Genomic DNA, 26624 nt, shown 5'->3' with positions numbered 1-26624 from the left:
GAGTCATATTTCAAACAGCAGGCCACCTGGATAAGATGCAGCTCTCGGAGATTTTCATGAATTTTGTTGGCTTTTTGTTTTAACACGGTAAATGTCAAATATTCATCTATTTTACCATGTGAATATAGGCTGGCAGAAAAGGACATGCTGAAAGCAAGGCAATTCATCTCAAGGGTTCGAAGTGAGAAAAAAAACCCGTATGTTCTTCGGAGGGGAGGAGAAGGACAGGTAAATTTCCTTAATTTAAGAAGAAAATTAATCAACCTACCTAAAGTTTCAAAGTTCAGTTTCACAATTTAAGCATCCTTCCTGCTGAAACAGTATAAATGTATTCAGAGTTCTGAAAGAAGAAATGCTAGCTTTGAAACTCATTGACGTACACAAAGTTCACTTTCCATGACAGAAAGCAGATACAAGTAAAGACAATGTTCTTGCTTCAAAAAATAGCTGATGGGGGCGGGTGGGGTGATCAGTCAAGAAGCAAAATAAGAACTTAGTAGTAGCTGCTTTCTCAGAAAATATTACATCTTTCCCTACTTCCAAAACAGTATCATACTTCCACTTCTCTCAGTCCAATTACACATATAACTAAAGCAAACCCTAATGGTAAAGCCCAGGGTTTGCTATCTAGCACAGAATCTAAGAGCTGTTCTTGATGCTAAGGGGTGAACAACAAACACCATCATCTCCTAGGTCTGTAATACATTTTTTTCTTGCCCAAGACAATCACACACCATCACTAAACCTGCACAATGTCTGATCATATTCTTCAATGTATGGTGCATCACTTATGCAACAGATGAAGGAGAAAAGAAAACAATACTGGATGAATATCGGGGGGAAGTGTGAGGAAATTCCACAACCATGTGTGCTTGTGCTAGGTATTGTCAGGGAGAAAAAAGTACAACCTAAACTAAGGATCAAAAATAGAAAAAACAAAGAGCAGGCAGCAGAAGAACAAAGAAAGTACAAAGATACACATTCTACCATCCCACAGTATTCTGGCTGAAGACACTTTAAAGACTCAATGCAAGCCAGAGCAGCAGCATGCTCTCTTGCAGGTATGGATGGTACTGCTGCTATAGGCACACTGGTTCTGCATCCAGCAACTGCCTGCCCACAGTACTGTGCCTGAACTTGGCAGGAACCCTCACACTTCCTTGCACCTCCTCTGCCCCAGACTCTTTGAAATACGATCACAAGCTCACAATGAAACCCTTGTCCCATTTCAAAGTACTCTCCCCCCGTGGAGCTACACAGGACAGGCAGCAACTTACAGGCTCCTGTTCAGATAATGTTAACATAACATTTTTCAAGGAGAAACTCAGATGTTTCTCCTTCAAATGTTCTAAGTGTTCTAAAATACATGTAAATGCAAATATAACAAAAACACTAAATGAAGTAATTTAGGTGTGGATGCACTACATACCTCAGACATACACTGTTCAGAGTCTACTTTTCAAAGCAAGTGTGGATCACTAAAAGTTCAAAACCCAAGAGCTCTTCACAAGCTTCCTGTCAAAATAGTCTCCCTAACAAAAGTCAGTTTCTAGTCCACATATGCACACAGATTTCTCACTCTCAAGTCTACGACCCACACCCCTCACCTCTTTGGCTTATCAAATGTACCTTACCAACCCTACCAATCATTTTAAGTACAACAGATTCTACAGCAACTTGTCCAAGAAATGTTAACCACCACATGCTTGAACGATGGAATTTGAAGCATTTTCCCCTAAAGAACCAGAGAGTCTGAAAATAAAACATAACATCTTCACTCCAGCACATGAAGCAGGGCAAAATTACGAGCAAAAACAGAACCTTTTTCCACTGAATGCAACCTTAGTGCTTTCCTTCCTATCTTTAGATAAGGGCTGCTAGGGAGAGAACAAATGTAATAACAAAATTGGAAGTATCCCTCCAAACAAGCTTAGAACTTAAAAAATTTTGCAAGTGTCATTCCATTATGAAATTCATACACAAGTGTGTTAAATTTTCATTTAACTTAAAAGCAAACAGCAACCTCCATCCTAGACTCACCACACCTCTGGTTTCTTAAAGAGCATGTGGTCTATTTGTGCTGCAAGAAGGCGACTGTTGGCTTAACTGCTTGAAGGCATAAACAGAAATTTCTTCTGCAGAAAGAATATTGGTGCAGAGAATACACAGGCACACAAGCCTGCCTGCAAAATAAATTTACGGAAGTTAATTTGTTAGCTTTACTCACAGAAATATGAGGGTAGGAAATTGCAATAGTAATTCTAAGCTTTAATTCAGCTGATGGGCTTCTTTATGTTAGAGCTTTACAAAGAAAAAATCTTAACACAGCAGTATCACTTCTTGAATCTCAGCAGCCTAATTAAAAAAAAATAGCTTTCAGAACTAATTGACAGAAAACACACATTATAGTTTTTGTTAGTTAAATTAGAAAATGCTCTGCACAAAAAAAGCAAAAAAATTGGCACAGAAGCAAATTTTATTATCAGACAAATACTGAGTTATACACATTAAGACACAAAAAAACCTACATCTTTCTCTTAAGTTATTGAAGTTAACTTGCAGCAGTTACAGTATTTCTTCTAAAGGAGAAAAAAAAAGAGTAAATGGGAAACTGCTGTCAACAAGTGTAAGTACTGCAGAGTTCACAGTCTAAGTTTATCTGCCAATTCTGAGCTCCACAGATATTGAACAAGAAGCACATGACAAAACTTCAGGCTCAGTTCAACCCATAATGAAGAACGATACATAAAAACTCTTCAAAATAGTCAACAAGTAGAAACCAAATACAAATTACATTTTAATTAACTATCACAAGAAAAATAAAAATTACATTTGCTATTCAAATTCAGGTTATTAACAAAAAAACCCTATCAATCACATCTAAAATCATTCTCCCGTTAGTCATAACTTTGTATTTACAGAGAACAGTAATCTATTTAAGGTAGCTACAGACCCTCTACATACTCTTATCAAATAAACGCTAGCATCTAAAAAACATGAAAGAACATTAAAATTGTAAAATCCAGTAGCAAAATCCTCACTAGCATTAGTCTTGTACAAATAAAGCTTTGAATTCCTCATTTAATTACTGCATAGAGAATCACCAATTCCTTAATTTATCAAGTGTTACAACCAACATTAAAAAATGGCTTCTCAAACTAAAAGTACAAGAGATGTAACAGTGGTTTCCCCAATTCTCAAAAATTTTGCAATGCTTAACAAAAAACAACACAAGCAAACACAAATAGTTTCAATCTACCTAAAATTTAGGAGCAAGCAAAGCAGGATCATGCTGAAAGCATAAGAGAAAAACAAAAGAACAGCAACGGGTTTTCAAATCCCCACAGCCAGTCACTGTGACAGGCAGTGAGGCTGCCCAAGCCCCACCATTCTACATTTCACTCTCTTTTATAAAAAGGAAGGTTCACAAAATCCAGGGTCTGATTTTATCAGGCAACAGCGCTCAAAGGCAACCCCTCAACCACAGTCCCTTCCCTCCCACACACACAAGGTTTACAGCTGCTAAATGCATACAAGCAAGCAGTACTAAGTCATCCACACTCAAAGGCGCTGGGGATCCTTTTTCACAGCACAGTGAGTGACCTAGGAAGATGCCAACAGACAGGCCAAGCTGGGCAGGCTTCCAGCACCAAGCCTTCACTGCACCAGACAGCAGACCTGCCAAAGCCCTAATGCTACACAAGTGTCACAGTACCTAAAACTTGTTATCACAGCTTTTTTCTTTTTGCTGCCTGCTCCCTCCCCAGCTTTTTTTTAAGCTTTTTTTTTTCCCATGTTAGTCTCCAACACATTCCAAGTACAGTTTCTCACCTCCACAGAACACAAACATTAGCCAGGCAATACAACCACCTTTGCTCTATTCAGGAAAGACCTTCACATAAAAAAAAAATCTGAATCAGGGTTAGCAAATTAACTTTTTCTTGGGTTCAGGAGCATTTCTAGGGGACTGACAGTTCCAATACTTAAACCAGCAGCAGCATCCATAATTGCTAGTTAAGCATAACAGCTGTGCACGTTGGAACAAAACTATTTCCCAGAAGTTGAACTGAAGAGCTTTCAAACAGCCAAAGTACTATATACAAAATTGAAGAACATTAGCCATAAGATCAGCAAAACTATATATACTAAAGTTTGTCATAAACATGAGTTATTATTAAACTTCCCTGGATATTATTCTTGAAATTTTACACTCAGTTTTTATTAGAATTAAGATACAAGTGGAAGCTTATATGTACTTTTATTATTACCTTTTTATACCTTCTCAGAATCACATCAGCATTTGGTAATTTTATTATGTCATTGAAAATCTTCACTGGAAAAAGCTTCCCCAAAGCTGAACCTGATAGTCTGCTACAGGTGACAAGCCATTTAAAAAAAACCATCCCCCAGGTACAAAAAACAAAAAAACACCACAGGTCATACTTCCATAATAAGCTTTTAAGCTATCTGTGAAGAGTCTTCCTTTTCTCATCAGATATGATGCAATAAGTGGTCACAGAGATAGCGTCTTTCTTTCACACTGCATAACCAAGGACTATAGATTAATCATGTATTTGGCCAATTGTCAACATAATAAAAATAAACTTAGTCTGTTTCACTTTGCAAGTTCTTCTCCCCCCTCCTGATCTTTTTAAAAAAGCAATAAACAAAACTGAACAATTACAGCTGGACAGGACCTCTAAGAGCTGATCAAACTTTTCAATCACTTAGTAGTTTACCCAAGTTGACTACCTCACAAATTCAGCTACTATGCAAAAGCTTCCTCCTGTCCCTTCACATACTTCAATATAGTCAACACCAGCAGAGCTTTGGTTTCCTTAATTATGCCCCTGCACACTCCACCTTCCAGGAAACCTATCTCTGCCTTCACCTGCTCTATACATTTTAATTCTGCCCAAGGTCCTCTGCTTGGAGAGGACTATACTGAGTATAAACAAGCTCCCTTGAGCCACTTTGGCTTCCAAAACAGCCTTTCATGACACCCTGGCAAGCAAATACTTGGCTTGGGAAAAAAAAAATTCCACTTCCAAAGTCCATGGTTGCAGTTCTGCTGTTTGTCTTACGTAGTCCTCTTGGAAACCCAAATCTAAACATTTCAGAGTAGTCTCATGCTTCACACCCCTCTTCCCTCTTTGTAAGAGGTCAGCATCTCCCCTAGTTAACTCAATCATTTGTGTCAAGAACTCATTCTCCACATATTCAAGAGGACTCCTCAATTGTCCTCACTCTGTCCCACATGTGTACTAGTGTCTTGGAATGATGACATTTCCTCCAGTTTTCTAGAGCCAACTTTATCTGCTTCTTATTCACGATCAGGTCTATGGCATCCAACAAACACCACATGGCCTAGTGGCAGGAGTCAAAGCCTCCCCCGGACTGAAGTTCTCCATCCTCCACTTACTCAAGCATTGTCTCACATAAAACTGTTGGCTCTGCAGCTTCTCTGCAAAGAGCCTGTCAGTCTGTTTGTCCTTCCTGATCCTGCAAGTCAGCTCATCTGCTCCCTCTGCAACTCAGTGCCTGGACCAGACTCAACTCACATTTATACGGGCCCCTAGCTCCTACGCTCAGTCTAAGGGAGAAGCATCAGGCAATTGCTAGAGTCCAAGACATGAAAGACCACAGCCCTGCTCCTTCCACAAACTTTTTAGTACCAACTTATGGCTGCTGGAGAGATTTATGATTATCATGTGTTGAGTTACTCAAAGATGCTTTTCTTCTACTCTTACAACGTAATACAATAAGCAATTAATGAGGGCATGAGAAAACTTTTGCAGGGAGTATTCCAAGAAACCAAACCCCAGTACTTGACTAATATTCCTTTCAAAGCACCATCCAAAACCAGACAAATATCTATTAACAAGTTTTTAAAAAGAAATTGCACTATACAAACAAGTGCAAAGCTCCTCTGGCTTCTTGCCAAATGCATAGAACACCAGTTTGATGCAGGGCCCCCACCCAAGGTCTGGTTACAACTCAGAAGCACTCTCTTGTAGTCACCAAACTGGCATCTTCACCATACACGTGCCTTCCCCATAAAAGCATATATGCAGAGAAACAGGACCAGAGCTACTCACAGATGTTTATATATCCATACTAGTGGGAAAAAAAAAAAAAAAAAAAGGCAAAACCAAAAACACTCCCAAGTCCATACCAAGGTACACAGATTTTCATTAATTAGCCACTAGACATTCACATGAACAAAACTTAATAGAAGCCTTTTAACATTCTTCAGGATGTCCTCCATTCAGCATGATGACAGAGCATTAGAAAGGAGAAGTCCAAATAACAAGAATTCAGTTGCACACATCTGAAGAGTAATACCTCATGTAGGACCACATGACAAAGACACTCAACAGGAGAAATTTTAAACTGCCTTTTTATTGTTGTTCTCAGGAGACAACTACTGCCAAGGTAAATAAAGAAATACCCTATAATATCTGTGCTAAGGAAGGTCACTTGACTACTGAGAAAACGTCTGTAGCATACTTAGATAAGAATCTGTCAAAAAGTGCCACCTAACGAGCTGGAAGATCACCTGGTCACACCTGCTTTGATGCAACAAGACAAACCAACTGCACTTCACTGCATTGACAGCTGTATGTAGCAAAAGAGCTATGGGACACCCTATTATAACCTAAGATTGCAAAGAAATTGCAGAGGCAAAGGGATACAAACAAAACAAATTCATGATTTTTCAAGACGCTTTCTAGGTCAGGCATTAGTCTAGACTAAGATTCCTGTATTACTGCAAAAAAAGGGTCTTTGAAGATGAAAAAGGAAGAGTACATCACAACTTTAGTCAGGCAGCTCAGACTACTCGTGGAAGAAAGGATGTAAAGAACTGTGTGCCAGCCCCCTTTTTCCCCCTACTCCTCTCTTCCACAGCGCTATGACTCACTGCCCCAGACAGGTACCATCAGTGCCACTCTGAAGCTATAGCTGCTTCTCAGATTGATTCTTAATGTTTCAGGAAGCTACACATGGAATAAAACATATGCAAACAAAACTACAAGAGATCAATCTTGAAGATACACTTCCTGGACAGGGATGCTCCTTTGCTACAAAAAGCAGACAAGGGAGATGATATGCTGTTGCAAATTTGTCAACAGCTAAGCCACATTAAAAACACTTTCACTTTCAGAACTGTCAGCACCCTACTTTACAAGGCCAGTAACATTACAGGTCAACAGGTGAGCTGACATTAAACACCAGCTACAAAGGGACTGTGAGAATTCATGCAATGCTATATATCTAATTAAAGTCCAGGAACAAAACTTGAAGCATTTCCCAATTAGCACAGCAAGACAGAGGCAGAAACCAGGAGGTACTGTATCTAAACAGAATACATGCATTTTTATAAATCCAAGTCACCACTCAATACACCTATTACCTTGCACCAACTAGTCAAACACTGATTACCATTCTTCCTCTATAATAAACAAGATACATGAAGGGTTTGGGGGGTGGCTGGTTTCAAACAGCTAGCAAAGGATGCGAATTGCTGCCTCCAGACAATTCAGCAGTAATAAGTAAAACAGTATCTCAGACTCATCCTTCCTGAGTCTCACCCCAAGACATATAGTGTTTTCTTGCTGAAAGTGACAGATGCTTTTTGTGAACAAGGAAAAGAATATAACCTAAAACCACAACACCTGTAAAAGTGACATATGCATCTATACCTTACACCTCACAAATTGCATCCTCATTTCCTGTCTCCAATCTTGAGTTTTTCAATCTTTCAGACACCTCATAAGCAATTCAGTTTCTTGTTTTAACACTCCTCCCTAGAAAAATGGCACCAGGATCTCATTGGTGGAATTCCAGACTCCACAATTGCCAGGCAGCTATTTGTTGCGGTATACAGCTAACAACTAAGGACAGTTTCTAGTTTTAAATACAATATTTCTTGCAAGTATCTTTAAGATGTCTCTCCTCACCAATCCAGCTCTTCACATAGTATGAACCTGTATCTCTAATACCTATTTCCTTCCCTGCTCCCTTTTCCCCACATCCTCCACTATTAGGATGTGTGATAACACTAACTCAAGATACTAAATCTACACTGCCTCTCAAAAGGTTAATCAGGCATTCATTCTCCTTGTCCCCAACCATGTGTCCTGATGCCATCAGCTCTAGCATTCATTAACCTATGCAGAAAGCCACATCAGCTTGCTGATCCACATTTCTTTCTTTACCTCACTGTTCTCATACAGATAAGCAGCCTGGATCCATTTAACAAAAGGCTGCACATCTAGTAGGTACACGAAAGATAGAAAGGAAGATAACTACTCTTAGCAGACAGCACAGTCTTACATTGGTTGTAAAACCAGTTTTCCAAGTACCTGTGAACATTATTCACAGACAACTTGCCTTAGGTCCCTCTCTGTCTAGAGCTCATCCAAATAGTAAAAAAATTCAGCCCAGGGCCTGCTCACTAGTATTTACACCCACATAGACAAGATATAAGAGACAGTATTACCAAACAGCATTGTTTGTTAATAGTGCCTGAAAACAGATCATCCTTGAATAACCACAACCACAGCTGATAACAAATAGCACAACTGGGACAATATAAACCACAGGAGCAATGAATCTGCACAATTAAGTAGTTGCTGCTAAGGACATGGGTGAAGGATGAAGTCAGGAAAAAGACAGGACACTCTCAAAGCCTCAAAAGAGGAATCCAAGGGACCTTATGTTCTGTATCCAAGGAGATGAGGCAACAGGAAACCATGCTGCTGCAGCCCCTCTCTTGCAGAGGAAGATGGTAAAAATATTTTTTTCAGTCACACTGACAATGTACAATTGCATTAAAATTACTACACACAGCACTTTCCACCACCTCTGGAAGGGTCTAGAAATCAGCACAAGGCAAACAGGCTACAGCAGATGTACACTGATTTGGTTTCTTGGGGAAACCCACCATAATAACGAAAATAAGTTTGAGCCAGAATTATGGCAGCTGGAGCCATTGATCCAGAACTGCTAATGGCAGTGGCCTCAGCACGTATCTGTGGCTTCAAAGGAAGGAACTGCCTGCTCTCTGCCACTGCTGCCCAAGAGAGGCAAATCTCTAGAACAAGTGAAGTCAAACAACTTCAGCCCTCCTCAGCCTAAAGCTTAGACTCAATCACTCACTGTACACCTCTCCAAACCCCATAGCTCTGGGTATTGCAGCAGAGCCCTGCAGACAACCAAGGCAACAAAAGTTACTTTACTGACCTACCCCCAACTCAGTTTGCTTCCATACATGGCTATAGAATCTGTCACACATTCCAATGAAATATTTTAACATTAAAAAATCAGTAGAAAAAAGTTTTAACTAACTTGACCAAGAAGATATCTGGTGTGCTCAGAGCATGGAAACAACCCAGTACAAGATCAGAAAAGTGCTACAGCACCAGGAGAGCAGTTCCATGCAAGCAATTAGAGTGACTTCAGTACACATCAATATTTAAGTTCAAATCACAACTGCTTTTTTTTTTTTAAAGTAAATCTCTCAGTCATCCCCACTTAAAACACATTTGTCTCCAACACACAGCTACGTCAAAGCACATAAACCAGATACCTGCCCGGCACATCAAAGCACCACAAGCGGACACCAAGCCCTCAACACCAGACTAGAACCAATCACACAGAGATACTAGGAGGCAGAAAGGAAGAACACTACGTCTTCAGCATGAACCATTTCACTCCACAGATACACTTCTGTTACTCCACACTACCTACTAACACAGACAGTCATCAGCACCCTCAGAACCAGCACTTGACTCTCCACAGCACTGAGGATATGCACCTTTAAGCTGCAATTAACTTTGCTGACTGGGCTTCTACATTTTCCTCTCCCAAAGGTAATTCAGTACTTCTGACAACAGCCACTTTCCCTAAGTGAGCTTTGTGACAGGAAATTATTTTTAATCCATGCACTGATCCTTCAAATAAATCAGCTTGGTAATTAAATAACCATTCCCACAAAGGTCAAAAGATCTGGTATCAATTCCTTCTTTACAACATATACTTTCCACCTCCAAGGCAGTGACCCCAAAAGGGCCGCAGTGTGATGCTTAAAGCATTCTATTCCACATCCTTCCTCTGCTACTCAGTGGTAGAGTTTCAACGAGAATCCAACAAAAGTGACATTTCAGCTTAGCCATCAAACAATGCAACAGGAGTCTGACTCATTCCAGAGGTCATATATGCATTTCACATCAACCTATCACTGATTAAAACACACTAAAAATCTGAAACTTTAGGATTCTAGAGCTCTGATGAGCCCCCTCCAACTTTTAAAATTGCAGATCAAGCTTGCGTTTTTCATTATAGCCAAAGAAAACTTAATTACTTCCTCCAGCAACCCACTCCGTTTCAAAGCAATGATAAACTTAAAAAAAAAAAAAAAAAAAGCAGATTACTTGGTGAGCAAGATACAATTCTGAACAAAAGCACACTCCTTCCACAGAGGTATTTCCCTTCATGGGATGACCACCACCTGCATTTCTCATGCTTTACAAAACTGGTCAGTAGTTCACTCAAAGCATGGGGACAGGATAGTAACATCATCTCCATCCCCTCTTGTGAAGGGATGAGCAATATGCTGTCTTGCTTTTGAACCAAAAAAAAAAAAAAAAAAATACATTGAAGGAAGAGCAAAACAACAGAACAAACCTGACCCTAATGTTTCCTTGGTATGGTCTGGCCCACTCCTGTTTTGCACACCTTGCAAATACCACCACTTAGGAAGAGTGAATTTCTCCAGACAGTACATGGAGGCAAAGGCCATTTTATACACTCTGGACAACAGGCCAGGAATCACATATTCCAAAAAGGCATTAAAATATTAGTTTCCTTTTCATATAGATACTCAAAACAGATCTCGCCAAGTTTTCTGAGTACAAATCCCTGAAATACCATTGAGAGACAATGAGCTGTCAAAATGACTGAATTTCTAGTTTTTGTAGCAGACGATGGAAGAAAGCTTTGCACATTTTAAAAGACAAAACAGAAAAAAAAAGAGAATTTGGACAAATGTTAAATCCCCTCAATTAGTTACAAGTAAATAAAACTCCTCAGTTTTAGATAAACTTCCACTTTTCAAATTAATTAATTTTTTAGATTAAAACTTAAATGCCAAATTCCCCTCCAATACTTATTTTTGCCACCTAGATTTCTTAAGAACAAAACAACCTAACAGCATCCCATTAAGCTATAGAGAAGTCTTCAGCAAAATCCTACGTTTTTATTGTTTCAGAAAGAAAAACCTCATCTTACTCAAATTCATTCAGCTCAATACAGACGTGGTATAGAACTTATAACAACCCTAATCAGCTTTGCAGTTTCCCTAAACCAGATTCTTCCCCACCCTCCTTCTGAAATACTGTCTCAGACTCCAAGCTTAAAAAAAGAGAAATATATTTAAGAAAGGAATACAGATCATTCCTTTCTAGTTATTTTTTCAATTTTCTGTTACTCAGAAGACTACAGTTTCTGGAGAACAGCTCAATTCTGTGCAATTACTTTTACATCAATAAACACATTTGCATTATTTTTTGTTTTCTATTATGTGGCAGAACAAGATTTAGAACAGGAAATTTAATACAATAACACCTGAAGTCTTAAGTAACTGATAGGAAAAACCTTATATGAAAGGAGTATAACTCACTGCCCACTACTCTGTTAAGTTTTAGCAGTTTACATTACTTTCCCATGGGATTTTTTCAGTCATTTATAGTTCATTGCTTCATATGGCTATAGAATCCCTGCTGTGTTAAAAAATGCCAAGTAAAATTATATCTCATTCACTGCTTTATGCTATACCTTCTTTTGTTCAGATCCAATTAGTGAAAGCTTGTTCTTCATTTATCATACTTTTAGCTGATTACATTAGGCATTATAATAGTTCTCTAGCTTTCCTTGACAATGTTTGCACCATCAGTGTTACATTTATGGTTGAGGAGGCTCTTTCATCTTGACCCTCTATTCCAATCAGTTCAGGGGGAAAAGTACATATGATTACTCTTCTTCAAATGAAACTTCTCTGCTTGTTTTCTCATATAAAAAATAATTCCACCAGATGTTTTAATTAAAAAAAAATCTGAATTTTCCTGGTCCTTCCCCACTTTACCTATTCAAGTGTTTTGAAAGTTGAACACTAAAATTAAAAATCCAACAAAACTCAGCATTTCAAACAGTATACAATCTTTTTTCTCTGCTTTCCCCAAAATAAGAGATGCAATAAAAGAGAATTAGCACTATTTTCAAGAATCTGAAAGCATCCATTATGACCTATTTTTTTCAAAATATTCAGTAATATTTTGAAAATAAACACATGAGCAACTGTAATGCTCTATGGGGGTCTCAGCAGCCATTTTGGCAGGCTGTTTTTCCCAACCACCACAATTATTTTTACTTCAGGACAGTTGTTAAAGCAGCAGCTTCTCTTCCGCAGCACGAATAACTGTAGACAACCTCTTTTCAACAGTTCACACACCCTCCTACCTCCACAAAACCAAATGCAATTCAATCCCATTTAATACCATGTCCAGCTGTTTGTAAATTTGCATTAATACAGAGGCATCCAAAAGACTCTAAAGTCACACATTTCCTTTTAAGTTTTGTTAATGTTCTCTTCCCTATCACCACAACAATTTTCACCTATAAAAATCTGCCAGATCTTTGGTCATTTTTTAAATTAATAGCACAAAACAGTATATTTTGTTCTTTGTATTTTCCCTCTTCGGGTAAGCTTTATTCGGTTCTTGGCAGGTTGTTCCATTTTTGCCACATGCCCAGTTTATAACAGTCCTCTCTCCTGCTTCCTCCTCGTAACAGCAAAGTTTTAATTCCTTGAAATGAAAATTCCTTTGTGCTCTTATAGCCTAGTTACTAGTTTTATCGATTAATGGTAAGTATGTCCAAACTGATATTGCTCTAACAGCATACTCAAGATATTTGCCATGGTGCTGAACAGAAACTGGAAGAACAAGAGAAAGCAGTTTCATGGAAAGTTTGTATGTATCTTGTTTTTCCTAGCTCCATGGGGACAGAGGTTCCTTTGGCAGGTTGCATCAGCTCCCAAGTATGACTTCAGAGCATTTGGGATTTTGCTACGACTGGTACAACCAAGAAGGATGCTGTCGATGAAACCTGGACAGAATTATGGACAACTATTGTTGGTTACTTTATGGTAAGTAACAGAGTCAAAGAATTTGGCCTGTGCGCTCATCTACTAAGGTCATCCAAACTGGCAATCACATGCATCACTGCAATGGGCCAGGTCATTCCCACAATGAATAACTGGAAGTATCCAAGTCCTTAAAACAGACAATATTAACTAAACTATTTCCCAGTGCAAGCACACGAGGTAGTGACTGAAGGATTTATGGTAAACACAGACAACATGTACAATTAAACCCAAAAAACTAGCTTAGACTTAATACCACTACCTTAAGTACAGCGAATAGTTTTTCAAGCAGCCTTCCTCTCATTTTCTTTTAAATATCTGGAGCTTCTTCAATGCACACAGCTAATGCTTAACCTTGTACAAGGTTTGGTCAGTCTTTAGGTAACAATCCAAAGAGCTAAGCAGACACTACATCAGCCTTAGAGCATTTGTCAGAGCCTCATCTCTTGTCTGTAAATTCAAAATGTCAGCATCCCCTTTAACACACTAAATGTTATCTTTATAACATGAGTATATGAACTGTCATGAGTATATTAATGCATTTCTGAGATATCAGCTTGGACTTTCTTGGGAACTATAACAAATTAAAGACCCTACTTGTATTTTAAAACTAAGACAGCACTGTAGATCAAAGCAGTACAGACATATTTTCAATTTCCTTTTTGTAACGCACTATTTGTACACCCTTCCTGCTAAGGTCACGAGTTGTACTTTTTCATGCCATTCTTACTCTCTCATTATGTTCTTCAATCTTGGTTCTTACTTACTGCTTTCAGATTTTTTCATAGTCTCCAGTTCATAGTAGAATCCACACAATAAACAGATACACTGGAGAGAAGACCAATTCATTTTCTCAAGTCTATTATGGACTGGTGAAAGAACATGTGGGGGTTTTTAAACAGCTTTTTAAGTCTATTTTCAGGATGAATTCATGCCACTGAACAAGGCTATGCAGTGCTGCTAAATAGTGAATCCATTTATCCTAACAGCATATACCATATACATAAGATGGAATTCAAGTACCCATCAGCATGCTTCAGTTTTACTAGAGGAATCATAGATCATACAGAGTAGTTTGTATTCATATTCACATAACCCTTGGCTTCGAAAAGAATTAGAATTTATCATGATGTCTGACATCCACCCATTAAGAATTCATTTCACAGCTCATTGAGCACCCACAAGCTACTACATTACCAGTTATTGCTACCAGTTGAAATCCAGACCAAGTGTACTTTCCACTCACCTCAAAGAAAGAATCACTTGGCGAAAAAAATCCATCAGCAGAGCATTTCAGAAAGTCCCATTTCAGTCCCTTGCTTAGTCTACAGCCTAATCATGTGAACTGAGCTGGTCATGAAGTAAGAGAACCACAAAGGCACTCAACAGCCCAAAACTCACAACAGTTCTCACCCTTCACTTAACTCTGAAAACACGTAAGTTCTAACTACTTTCAGATTTCATCAACCATGTTTGTTTTTCTAATATTGAGTAACTCACCACCTATATTCACAAGTCCTGTCCTGCATTTTTTTTCTGGTAGCTTGTCTGAGTGACTTTTTATTAAATCATAATACAGGGTTTTAACTCCCTTCCAGATTTCAACAAACATTCCTGGGACATGGGGGTACCCCCAGTCATTTCTCCTGTAGCAGTTCCTGCAGGCAAAGAATAATACTATGTTCTGTCTAGTCAACAAGAATATGCAAGTATGAGTACATCTGCTGTTACACCACACAAGAAATTATCCTCCTATTGGTGCCATGAATTACTTCAAATATTTCTAAACTAAAGAAGAGACTACAAAACCTGAAAATGGGCAAGACAGGTACCTTACTTGTCTAGAAAGCCATTTTACCACCTTCCTGCCACACTGCTGAATACTGAAGACACATAAATATTCTCATCAAATGGAGCAGCTCCATTAGGCCTGTTTAACACACCTGGTAGAAGAGGACATTTCTCTGGAAAGCGGGAAGCAATGAAAAAGATTTACCAGGCACAGAAAAAATTTATACTAAGCTCTATACCTTCTTCTAGGATCCACTCTGCATTGCCTTTTTGTGCACATTAGCAGAACAAAATTTAGGTTTCACTGCCACTCTCACACTTGGTGCACGCGTCTACCTACGTGCATTTATGTCTACCTTAATCCACATAAAGACAAAGGTAACATTTACACAAGCAAAACACAGACAGAGTTGACAGAAGAAACATGGTAAATACTTGTCCAACCCTTCCCCCACCTTGGTATCTCCATCCACTCACTTCAAGCACATAGAGGAAAAGGACATATACAAAGGTACTTCAGAATTGCCAACATGCCTACCACAATAACCAACAATCCTGCAAAACAGCTGCAAGTTTTGCTGAATTACTAAAACCTCATCTACCACTTGAATTTAAGTAGTACTCACAGCATTGGCGTCGACATCACTGTGTATGGCAACTGTTTTAATCCCCATCTTCTTACATGTTTTGATGACCTACCATACAAGAAGTGACAATTACCAATATTTAAAATACCAATAGTTTTAGAATTAAATGTGAAAAAATTGAAAGGTTACATACTTACTCGGCATGCAATCTCTCCTCTGTTGGCAATAAGGAGTTTTTCAAAAGTCTACAGGGAAAAGAACAATAAAAAACTTGAGAAACAAACAGAACACAAGTTTTTCTCCCTCCAGAAACATGCACCAAACAGCTTGTTTTCATACGGACTAGGGGAAGAGAAGGTATTGCCACTGCACCAACCAAACTGTTTATTAGCCTCACAGTCATTAGTTAATTTGAGGAGGGGAAGACAGGTGCCAGAGGAGAGGAAGGAACACTGCAAAACCCCAAGAGGAACTGCTATCGACAGACTAGAACACATTATTTGCTGTATACGCCAGACAAACTCAAGGTGCCCTTGACCAAATTTACTTTTTCAAAGTCAGGGCTGAGCTGGCATCAAATGACCAGTTTAAAAATACTACCACGTGATAACACCATACAGAAATCAAGTGATAAGAAACCCCTCCAGGTGAGAGCTGCAGCAAGCTCATACAGTAAATTCAGCCAGATCTGCTGAATACCACTGGCTCACCCGACTCAGACAGGTCTTAAACATCCTTAAACAAGCTCAATCATCAGAAGTACAAATACTTTAAGAACACCACAGGAGCTAGCAATTTTTCTCAAGAGCTCTTTTTAGCTGGGGATCTGGTCTAAAAAGGTTACCAACATATTCATACAAACTGTTCCTGAATCTAAATTTCAGTATTCTAGATACCTAAAGCCTTTTAGGCATACAAAGTTGAGGGGGAATTTAAAAAATACACCCAAATACTTGGTATTGAAAAGTGTCATGACTCAAATGCTCCATCAGCCTAGTTCTTGGTATACAAAAGCTGTTTTATTAATCAGCTGTGGTCACAGTGCAAGACAGGACTTTCAGTATCAAAACAGTAAGAATATTTGACATTCATTTTTCAATTCAAAGACAGACTAGACTCAAATCCAGCACAATAAAAATAATTTTAAATCACATATGGCTTTGAAGCAACATTTTTTTATGTCATTTCCACTAGTTCAGCTGAAAAGGTGTCACATGGAAGTCTTGATATTACAAAGACAGTTTAAGCTCTTTTCTGCTTTTTTTGTTCACTGCCCCTTCTACTGTCTGTAGTAGTCACTGGTTGAAATCACACAGTTCCTAGCTGAGAGAAACCAAATACCCAACCATATGGCCTAAATATAACTATGCATTTAGAAAAGCAAGGGGATCTTAATTAAGCAAGAACCTTAAAAATGAAATCTTCTTAAAAAAAAAATCTGTAAAGCCACAGTTCGAGGTACACACTGGTTTTCCCCACTTCCTAACACTGTTTCACTTCTGATTAATTGCTTCTACATTGGTATATAAGGACAAGCCTGTCAGTCCTGAATTGCTGGCATCCTTGCCCTTGAATATTAGTGTATCCTCATTCACATTATTTTTCCAAGCATGTTACTTCAGAGGCCATGCCAAGACAATCTTCCACAAGTAAAGTTCTTCTTGGCTCGTAACTGTAAATTGAGATTGCTACTGCACAAGCCCCAAGATGAGAATTTGCTATTCTCTGCAGGCCTTGAAGGGCCATCTTTCTCCAAACTCCAAAGTTCTTACCCCCATGCCAGATGATCTAACAATCATGCTGCCACTATTACTTTGTTTTGTTTCCACAAACAGCTTTTGGCTAGTCTAGCTCCCAGATGTTTTACCAGGCCCATTACCACCCACACCATGCAAAACATTAACAGTTGTTTCACAATTATAACATGTTCAGGCCAGTATGTAACTTTCCCAAGCTCACAGTGACTTATTCAGCCTTTTGGTATACACTCAAAGTAGTATCCAATCTTGACATGTATCCTGCAAAAGCAACTTCCTGTTCAGTTTAGAAAGAAAAACATGCTATTAAACCAGTGATGGGTTATACCAAGAGAATTGTTAGTAGCAGCACAAGGAAGAGGGCAGCTTAAAAACCCAAATGTCAGTATTACAGTAAGATGTCAAAAATAAAACATGCACCATAGTACTTACCTTTTCATTTGGATCATACACAGATGAATACAGTTTATGTGAAGTTATAAGGCACCATCTGGAACACAGCGTTTCCCACTACAGAAGAAACAGGGAGTTAAGCCTGTTACAGTATGCCATTGAATTAAAAACATTTTGTACACTGACACCTTGAGGAAACTTTCATAGCCTTTCATTCCCTCACCAAGTGGATTAAAGCACATGGAGAACTACCCTTCCCCAAGCAAACACCCACAAAGAGTAACCAGAAACAATTCAAAAGCTCTAGATATGAGGTTATTATCCTAGGTACACTTTTTTTTGTAATAAACTCTACTATACCATCTTCTTTCCTTCTTGTTCCAAGAAATACCAACCAAGAAATTCTCAAAAAAGCATGGACACATGTCTGTACACAGTGGTGATGGGGAGAGGCCTTCACTGCTAGGGAACTGTTGGGCATACAGCAGGTACCAGACTGGGCCCGTACAGAGAGGAAAAGTAGAACAGACTTTAGATGCTAGCTAAGCTCCCAGTCTTCCCTACCACAACCTGCTGACAGCAGTCTGAGGAAAAGAGGTCTTCTCTTAGACTTCTGCTCTGAACCAACTTTGACAAAGACAGTTCCCATAGTTTAACATTTTTGCACAAAACAGAAAAAAGCAGTATACACAATTTCAAAGAAAACACAATAGATGATATCACAGATTTGCAAGTGAATCAAAAAGGAGATTCAGATAGGCATTATTTAAGCAAGTCATTTCACAACATAATGGCAGTTAGGTCGCCATAAACAAAAATAATCATACAGAAAATGATACCACACCAAAGATGCATCAACACAGACAGCTCCAGCAAAGTCACACTTGATCACCCACTTGGAATCCAAAAGACTGTACAAAGCCTTAATAATAAATATTGTCTAGTAGGAAACATGAAACAGCAGTGACAAGCAACTGCCAGAATTCGGAATCTGTCAATTCTATCTTAAAGAACTGTTTTCAGAAGCTGCGGGAATCTGAGGAAGCAGTAGAAAGTAAAGGCTGTCCTGTGAGAAGACTGGGAAAAAAAGATATGAATATGGACTACATTAGAAAAAATATCAAAAAATAAGGAAGCATATGTTCACATAAAGAGGTTTATTAGAGAATTCAGTTGCACCTTCCACAAGAGTAGTGAACGTAAGATAATTGAAAAATTGATAAAATTTTAAGTTTACTATAAGCTCAGATTCATTTTGAAGTAACAGTGGCTGTCAGTAACTGGAATGTGAACACTTCCGATACAGCCCTCTAGCCTGATCAAGTTTGCAAATACTTCTCATGTTGCATCACAGAAAGCAGAAACCAGCCCGGGATTGGGAAGGCAATGACATCTGTAATGCAGCTGATCTTATAATGTTATAAAGGAAAAACAATGTATTTCAACACAAGTAAAGGAAGCCTTAGAGCAATACCATCTCTTGCTGGCTCCAAACAAGCCTCATGAGCAGAAAGCTACTATAGTTTCACAAATCATTTAGTTGCCAGTCACTAGTGGCAGACATAGCATATACTGTTCCCAGATAATCCAGCTATGTTTAATTCTTCTGGAACAATTCATATAGGTTTTATTTTTCTGAAACTAAAAAAAGCAACTGTTCCACCTTGTTTCACATGCTGAGTTCTTTCCCATTCCGTTTTGTTTGCTTGTTTTGGTGGGGGTTTTTGCTTCTTTTCTTTTTCACTTCACTCCCCAAAAATAAAATCCAACCCAACCTGAAACAAAAATCATTTTCTATGCTAGAATCAAAACTATTAGAAGTTTCTTTGGGTTTTGGGTTTGTTTTTTTTTTTTTTTTTTGCAGGGGTCTATTATTGTTCATCTGAGGGTGTGACAGTACAAGCTGTTTCAGACATTAAAGGGATGCAGTTAAGGACAGAATTCTGCAAGCTGCAATCACACCTGCCAGCTGGGCATTATCGCAAGTTTACAGCAGGACTATTACACCTTCAGTGACTGTACTGTGATCTAGATACTGTCAGAGGGAAGAAGAAGGATAGCTAGAGAAGCAGCAGTGTACACTCTCCTGCTCCAGAATACACACAGTTAAGTAGATTGAGTCCCTCTCCTCGGAAACACTATTGACAGAAGTGCTTGAGGGACCACAAATAGCCTAAAGAAGGTCATACAGGACACACACAAAAACTCTCCACCAAGTTAATATTATTCATTGGAGAAAGTGCTTGTTAAGGGTCAGTGGGGCTAATCTAAATACTTGCAGTTAGCAGGGAGAAGGGGACAACCAGGCAAGGAAGCAAAAGCTTTTGAACTTTCTTGTAAATACCTTTTATACAAAACTAGTTTCAAATGCCTATGAGAAGCCAGAAGAGTTATGCACAGGAGACTGGAAGGAAAGGCTATGATGGGGAAAATAAGCTATCATTAAGCTGTAGAATCTTAGCCATCTTGGGGGGAAAAAAAAAAGAGCCCTGTTAAAACTTTTTCTGCAAAAATAATAAAATTACCAAGCAATTAAAAAAACTTGGAAAAACTTTAAACCACACCCAGCTCTCGTTTTACACTACAGAATTGGACAGATTTCAAATAAAAATCTTGTAATGGCCTAATTATGTACCTATGTTTAAAAACTTAACTGCCTCCCCTCACACACACAAGCAAACCACTTAGAAAGCCAGGTTCAGCCCTGAATTGAATACTTGTTGGGTATTTCCTAAAACAAATCAAGCATATTGCTCAACTCAGATGTGAAATTCCAACTCTAATTCACAGCTTTTAAAAGAAGGGCTTCTGTATGCATCTGTACCAATATGCACTAAGGTTTAAGAGCTTGCTTAATCTAGCACCCACTTCAAGAAAAGTCTCTTTACAGGTCTGCTCCTAGCCACTATGAGCAATTGAATAATTACTCAAACAAGCATTTTGTAAATAACGCACATCTAAGGCCACAAAGGAACACTACTAAATTGCCATCTCCAAATCTACAGCTATGCAGATATCATCACCTACCCCTAGGCTCCCAAACTCCTTCCATACATAGGTTCATAGGTTCGTTAAGAGCTACATCAAACACCCAAAGACCTCTCAAACCAACAACCCAGCAAAGCCAATCTAACTCTCAAGCTTCTTGAGAGTCCTTAATTGGCTGCCTCCCCCAAACCACACGTGCCCTAGCTATTATACCTTACATAGACATTTCCTCAGAACACAGCCCAGAGAGCTCAGCTTGACCTAGAGACTTCCTTGTATCTTGCAAAACTAGGAGAGGGCAGTAGAGTCATCTGGTATAACCTATTTTTGTCATGATTTGTTACTTCCATTTAATAAAACTTTTGACTCTTGAAAGCCCAAGAATGTAGGCTATTCATTTATGAGAACTCCATTCTGGACTTCTGCCTTTGGCTTGGAGTTTCTCACATCTACCAAATTTTCGGAAAACAGATAGTATCAGTGGTGTATTTTGGAAAAGCATCCTCCTTTATCTATTATTAATTGCAGAATAGCCAAACTGAGCTAAAATAGCTGTAACAATTATAAAATAACTTCATAATTAAAAAAAAAAAAAAAAAAAAAAAACTACAGAGTACCTTGTAGAATAGTATGCACACTGCCAATTTGAGACCTCACAGAGAACCTGCCTCCCCTCAGACACCCAGCCCTAGAAAACCTCTTCAGGTGGTTTCAGGACACAGCATACAACAGCAAAACAGAAAATTAGCTTGTTATTTAGATATGGCTTATATGTGTGTTTTTAAAGGTTTACATGCCCTCATGGAGGAAGGAAATTTCCCTGCCATACTGGTCAGCTTGTAAATAACTCACTGATACCGAGCTTTACAGGCAGAAAAAAGTCTCACTATTGAAACAGCGATGCAGAGTTCCAGATTTCAGGCAGGAAAAGCATCATATATCAATATTTGCTGTAAGAAGTCTAGTATAGGAAGGAAAGTGTATTTTAGCATTACTAGAAAATAGAGCAAGCAATACCCCATAGTAACAGCCAGACTAGCACATTCCTTTTCACTAGACAAATTCTACCTCTGCTAAGATTTTTGCCCCTACACTTTCAGAGATTCAGGTGTAAGATACCATGAGAATAACCCCCTTATCTTTGTGGTGTATCTACTATTAGCCATCAGTATTCCTGAGTAGTTACAAATATGACTAAAATGATTTTTTTCTTTTCATATTTTGATTACACAGCAAGTGTTCCCAAATCTTTATTTCAACTCATTTGACAACATAATTTCCTATCTATGGAACTCTACTGATGGAGTATGTATAAAGTACATAGGAAGCAGATACCTTAGGTGACTGCAAGACTGTTAACTTACAATACAGTATCGTACAAATCTCATTAATGGGAAGGGAAACATAACACTTCTGTATTTCTTTTCTCTAAGGAAGCACTCTCCCTTCCTTTGTATGCTCAGAGTGCTGAACAGCCAAGCCCTTGTAACTGTAAGCAGATTCTCCTGAAGCCAACTGCAAACACAGCTGTAGTACAAGGTTCTGTAAGGTACACTGCACTTCACAGTTCCTTCCCTCTGACCAGACTGACAAACACTCGCAATTCTAAGAACAGAAAATCTCTTTCATATCTGCCAACATAGCATACGAACTACAAACAAGAAAACAGTCATCCACCTAAGGCTATTTTTTAAGCTCAATCATTCCTATATCCAGGTAGCTTCTCCTCTGTGCCTCTCCCTAAAGCTTGTATTGTGAACCAGGCATGGGAATACAACCAGCTGAGAAGCTACTCACAAGGAGTGGGAAAAATGTGTTCTCAGCCAGATTTCAATCCAGCTTATACAAGATATTCATGCAGCAGTGCTGGCACAAGTTGGAGGGAGACAGGAGCTCAAAAGGAGCAGCCTGCGATCAAGACCTAGCAGCTGCAGAAAGTTGCAACAGTTTCTAATGGCAGCAGCCTTAAGAGGTCCAGTAAGGCTGGCTGGCACCTGTGAAAGAGATCACAGTACTGTAACAATCAACCTAAGTTCAGGACAGACAAAATAAATGAAAACACAGAGTGTTTCAGAACAAAAGTGACTTTTTTTACTCAATGTAGACTTTAATGAGGTCTCAATTTTTTCCTTTCAAAACTACTTTTTGCCCATAGTACACATAGCACAGCTTACCTTGCCTACAAATTCCAAAAGGCTGCCCCTGGAACCAGAAATCTCTATCTGAATTATGCTTTAAGAGTGCTTGTCAGTACTAAAATCTGTAGTTTACATACTAGAAACAATCACTGAACTCCAGAAGTCTATGGCTACATTCATCTCCAGAGATTGGCAATCATTTGAACTCCCTTCCTTAATGGCAAATGATAGATACCCAACCTTGCTATCCCATCAGCCTGGTACTTCCGTGCTCATGAACAAGGGTGAAAATACTTCCCTGGAATAACAGCATGCTAAAAATAACATCAGAGAAGAGAGCAAGGAGCTCCCACTTTACAGATAACTTGCATGACTTAAAAATGTTGGGTGCACAGATGGCAGAGAAACTTTCCATACATTTAATTCAGTGGTTAGAAAACTTACCCACACTGATAAAATCTGTATCAGCAGTTTACTCTTGAAGTCATGATGTACAGTATTTATCACTTTGTTCTACATTATTTTAAACAGTCCAACAGCACACTGAAAAGAGTTTCACGACTGAAGTATCAAAAGCCATGTCTCACCCTCGTTCTCTGATTACAGCCTTCTTTCAACATCAGGTTTTCTCACAGTTCCAGAAGTACAAAGCACTAGAAATTAAATTTTGGTTATATTCTAAGCAGAACCAGTTCTGCATAAAACCTAAAAAGAAGTGATAGGCACTAAATTAGAAACACAGCAAAGAGTCAAATCCCCAGCTCAGTGTTTCTGCACCTTTCTCAGGTCCTTTCTTGACTCCCACATGAAAGCAGCAAAAGAAATGAAGGACATCTCAGCAGCCACTAGCCCTTGCAAAAATTGTAGGAGTTCCAAGCACACTGAAGTTTGAAGACATCAGTTTATTATTTGTCTATGTCAGCAAAACATAGAGGAATCTATGAAAGTAATTTCCATGCAAATTTGTTTTATTAGAGGTTTCTCAATATACTGTTGTCTTGATGGTGACCTTCATATCCAGATATTAAGGGCTAGAAATCACTTCAGTGGCATAACTCATAAGTGCTATTAAGTAGCTATAAAAACATTTTGTTTTACAGAGGTGCCGCTAACGGAACAGTTCCATACTGCATGCACTGGTGCTGTCAGACAACACCCTTGAGATGCCAGAAAGAAGAAAACAAAGTAGGATTTTTACAGGCCTTCTAGAGGTTCCAAAGGACTGACATCAAAGTCTTAGAACTACTTAGTAGGAAGGGCAGAAGCCTTCTACATCTATATACACATAGTCATGGCTACCAAAAATGAAGTCTTCAAACAGGATGAGCCCTCTGTTAATTTGAGGTCATCTCCAGTTAAACAACCTTGCTTTTCAAAAAGCTTCTCTTGTGTATACCTTCACGGGAAAATAGGTTTACTACATATGTTGCAGCGGGGATTACTGTAACACGCATATATCAAACCAGGAGTCCCATGGAAAGGAAATACACATGGACGGACAGATTCTTAGTAGATGTCTCAGAGATGTTTATTTCTCCAGCCGCATGGCCAGGGCTCTGCCGAGGAACTGTCTGTCCATATATATTTCCTTTCCACGGGACTCCTGGTTTGATATATGCGTGTTACAGTAATCCCCGCTGCAACATACAAATATATATATATATATATATATACACATATACATACATACACACACACACAGAGGAAAAATACTTGGGTAAAGCACATGCCATTTTCCTCTTTAATCCCTTCTCAAAATTCCCTGCCCACAGAAACCACCACTTTTACATGATTCCTAGAAACAGGTGAAGAGTTCTTTATAGTATTGCTATGAGGCAAGATTTCTACAAGAGACACCTTCTACAAGAGGCAAGAGACACCCATCCCACAGGGTGTCACCCGCTCTGTGCACCCGCACCTCAGGGGTGCACAGAGCAAAAACATTTTCTGTAAGCCACTGCTCTCTTCTCCACTGGAACTTTCAGACCTCTACACAAATTTTCCTTTTCAAGGAAAAAAAACCCAAACTGTAAATACTTCCTACAGTAAACAGATAGAAGTATTTTGCACTACTTTTCCCATAAAGAAACTAACTGCAGTGTCATTCAACTGTTACACAACCCAATGTGCAAATGCTGTTTGTTCTCATCTAAAATAATCTCTTTCTTTTAATACAATCTGTAGAAGTAACAGAGATGAAAACAAAGCAGGTGCTTCAGTGAAGTTATTCCACAGGCCAAAGAATAAGCTTTCCTAGATAATTTCAGGTCTTCATCAAAAACATTGGTATGGTTCTGCAACGAGTTTACTGCCTTTCCACGAAAGGCAAGAAGAATAGAAAACCACTGTAAAGCTTTAAGTAACAGCTGAAAGCGCCGTAAGTATCTGGGGTAAAGCGGGAGGTGGGGGGAAGGGGAGGAAGAGACAACTCCTTTCTCTGTTAGCTAACATTTTACAACTAAAAATAGCACAAAACTACCTTCTACCCCAGAGTTTTGATAAGCTTGTGTTTAACAGAGAGAAAGGACAGAAGGAAACTGAAATCACAGAACCTCAGAGTCAATCAGGTCAAAAAAGACCTCTGAGATCATCGAGTCCAACCTATGGCCAAACACCATCACGTCAACTAGATCACGGCACTAAGTGACACGTCCAGTCTTTCAATAAACACCGCCAGGGACGCTGACTCCACCACCCTAAAGCATCACATAACCCTGTTCCGCAGCAGAAAAATAATTTTAAAAACCCAAAACAAACAAACAAACAAATAACCCCGGTCTCCTGGCAACACGCCGATGGGATACACCAAGGAACAGCCACTTGGGGTGCTGGGAGCCCGCAGGCAGAGAAGGCAGGACCCAGCTTTTAGAGGCTCCCGGCACCCGCGGACCACCCCCGGCGCCCGCCCGGAGCCGCAGGGGCAGCAGCCGCCGCCCGTCCCCGCCGCGGCCCAGCACACACAGAGCTCCCCGAAGCCGCTCACCCAGCCGGGGGTCCCCGCCGGTCACACGGGGAAGCTCCTCGAGAGAGACACCACCCGCCCTCCCGCACAGGAACAGCCTCCGCCCGGCGACCCCACCCGACCCCATCCACGGGGAGCCTCCGCCACCCGCAGCTCGATGCCCCCAGGCTGCCGCTCCTCTCCGGCCGGCCCCCAAGGCGACGCTCACCCCCGGCAGCCGCGCCCGCCGGCCGCCCCAGCGCAGGAGCGGAGCCGCCGCCATGTCCGCGGCCGCCGCTGCCCGGCCGCCCTTTCACCCGCGCCGGCGGGGCTGGGCCGCGCGCAGCCAATCCCGGTGCGCGCTCGCCTGCCGGGGCCGGGGAGGGGCGCGAGGGGCCCGCCGCGCGCGGCACGTGCCCCTCGGGGCCGCGCTTGCGCGTGCCGCTGCAGGCGGTGCTGCGGGGGCTGTGCGCGCGCCTCCGCCGCGCTCGAGCTGCGTCCGTGCGCGCGCGGCGCGTGGGGCTGCCCCGCGGCGGGGCCGAGCCCCGTGCGCGCGCACGGAGCCCAGAACGCTCCCGGAGGGAAGGGACTCACAAGGGTCATCCAAGTCCAACTCCTGGCCCTGTACAGGACGGCCCCCGAGTCACACCACGTGCCTGAGCGTGTTGTCCAAATGCTTCTTGAACTCTGTCAGGCTGGTGCTGCTGTGAGCACTTCCCTGGGGAGCCTGTTCCAGTGCCCAAACACCCTCTGGGTGAAAAACCTTTTCCTAATACCCACCCTAAAACCTCCCCTGACACAGCTTCGTGCCGTTACCCTCAACAT

The 26624-nt window shown here is 40.1% G+C and overlaps 1 protein-coding gene across 1 annotated transcript in view; it reads right to left on the bottom strand.

Moving 5' to 3' along the window:
• The window catches only part of PCCA (propionyl-CoA carboxylase subunit alpha), a 275482-nt gene extending 249315 nt beyond the window's left edge, over nt 1–26167 (bottom strand). Inside the window, exons 1-4 of the mRNA XM_082277691.1 lie at nt 26029–26167; nt 17772–17849; nt 15780–15827; nt 15622–15690 (exon numbers count right to left, since the gene is read on the bottom strand). Coding sequence (XP_082133817.1) covers nt 15622–15690; nt 15780–15827; nt 17772–17849; nt 26029–26082 — 249 coding nt within the window. The 5' untranslated portion in view covers nt 26083–26167. The remainder of the gene's footprint in view (nt 1–15621; nt 15691–15779; nt 15828–17771; nt 17850–26028) is intronic.
• Between the last annotated feature and the right edge of the window lie 457 nt (nt 26168–26624).

This window comes from Coloeus monedula, assembly GCF_965178545.1.
Source record: "Coloeus monedula genome assembly, chromosome: 3".
Classification (NCBI taxonomy): domain Eukaryota; kingdom Metazoa; phylum Chordata; class Aves; order Passeriformes; family Corvidae; genus Coloeus; species Coloeus monedula.
Note: the sequence above shows the minus strand (reverse complement) of the source record. Positions and strands in the feature narration are given on the sequence as shown.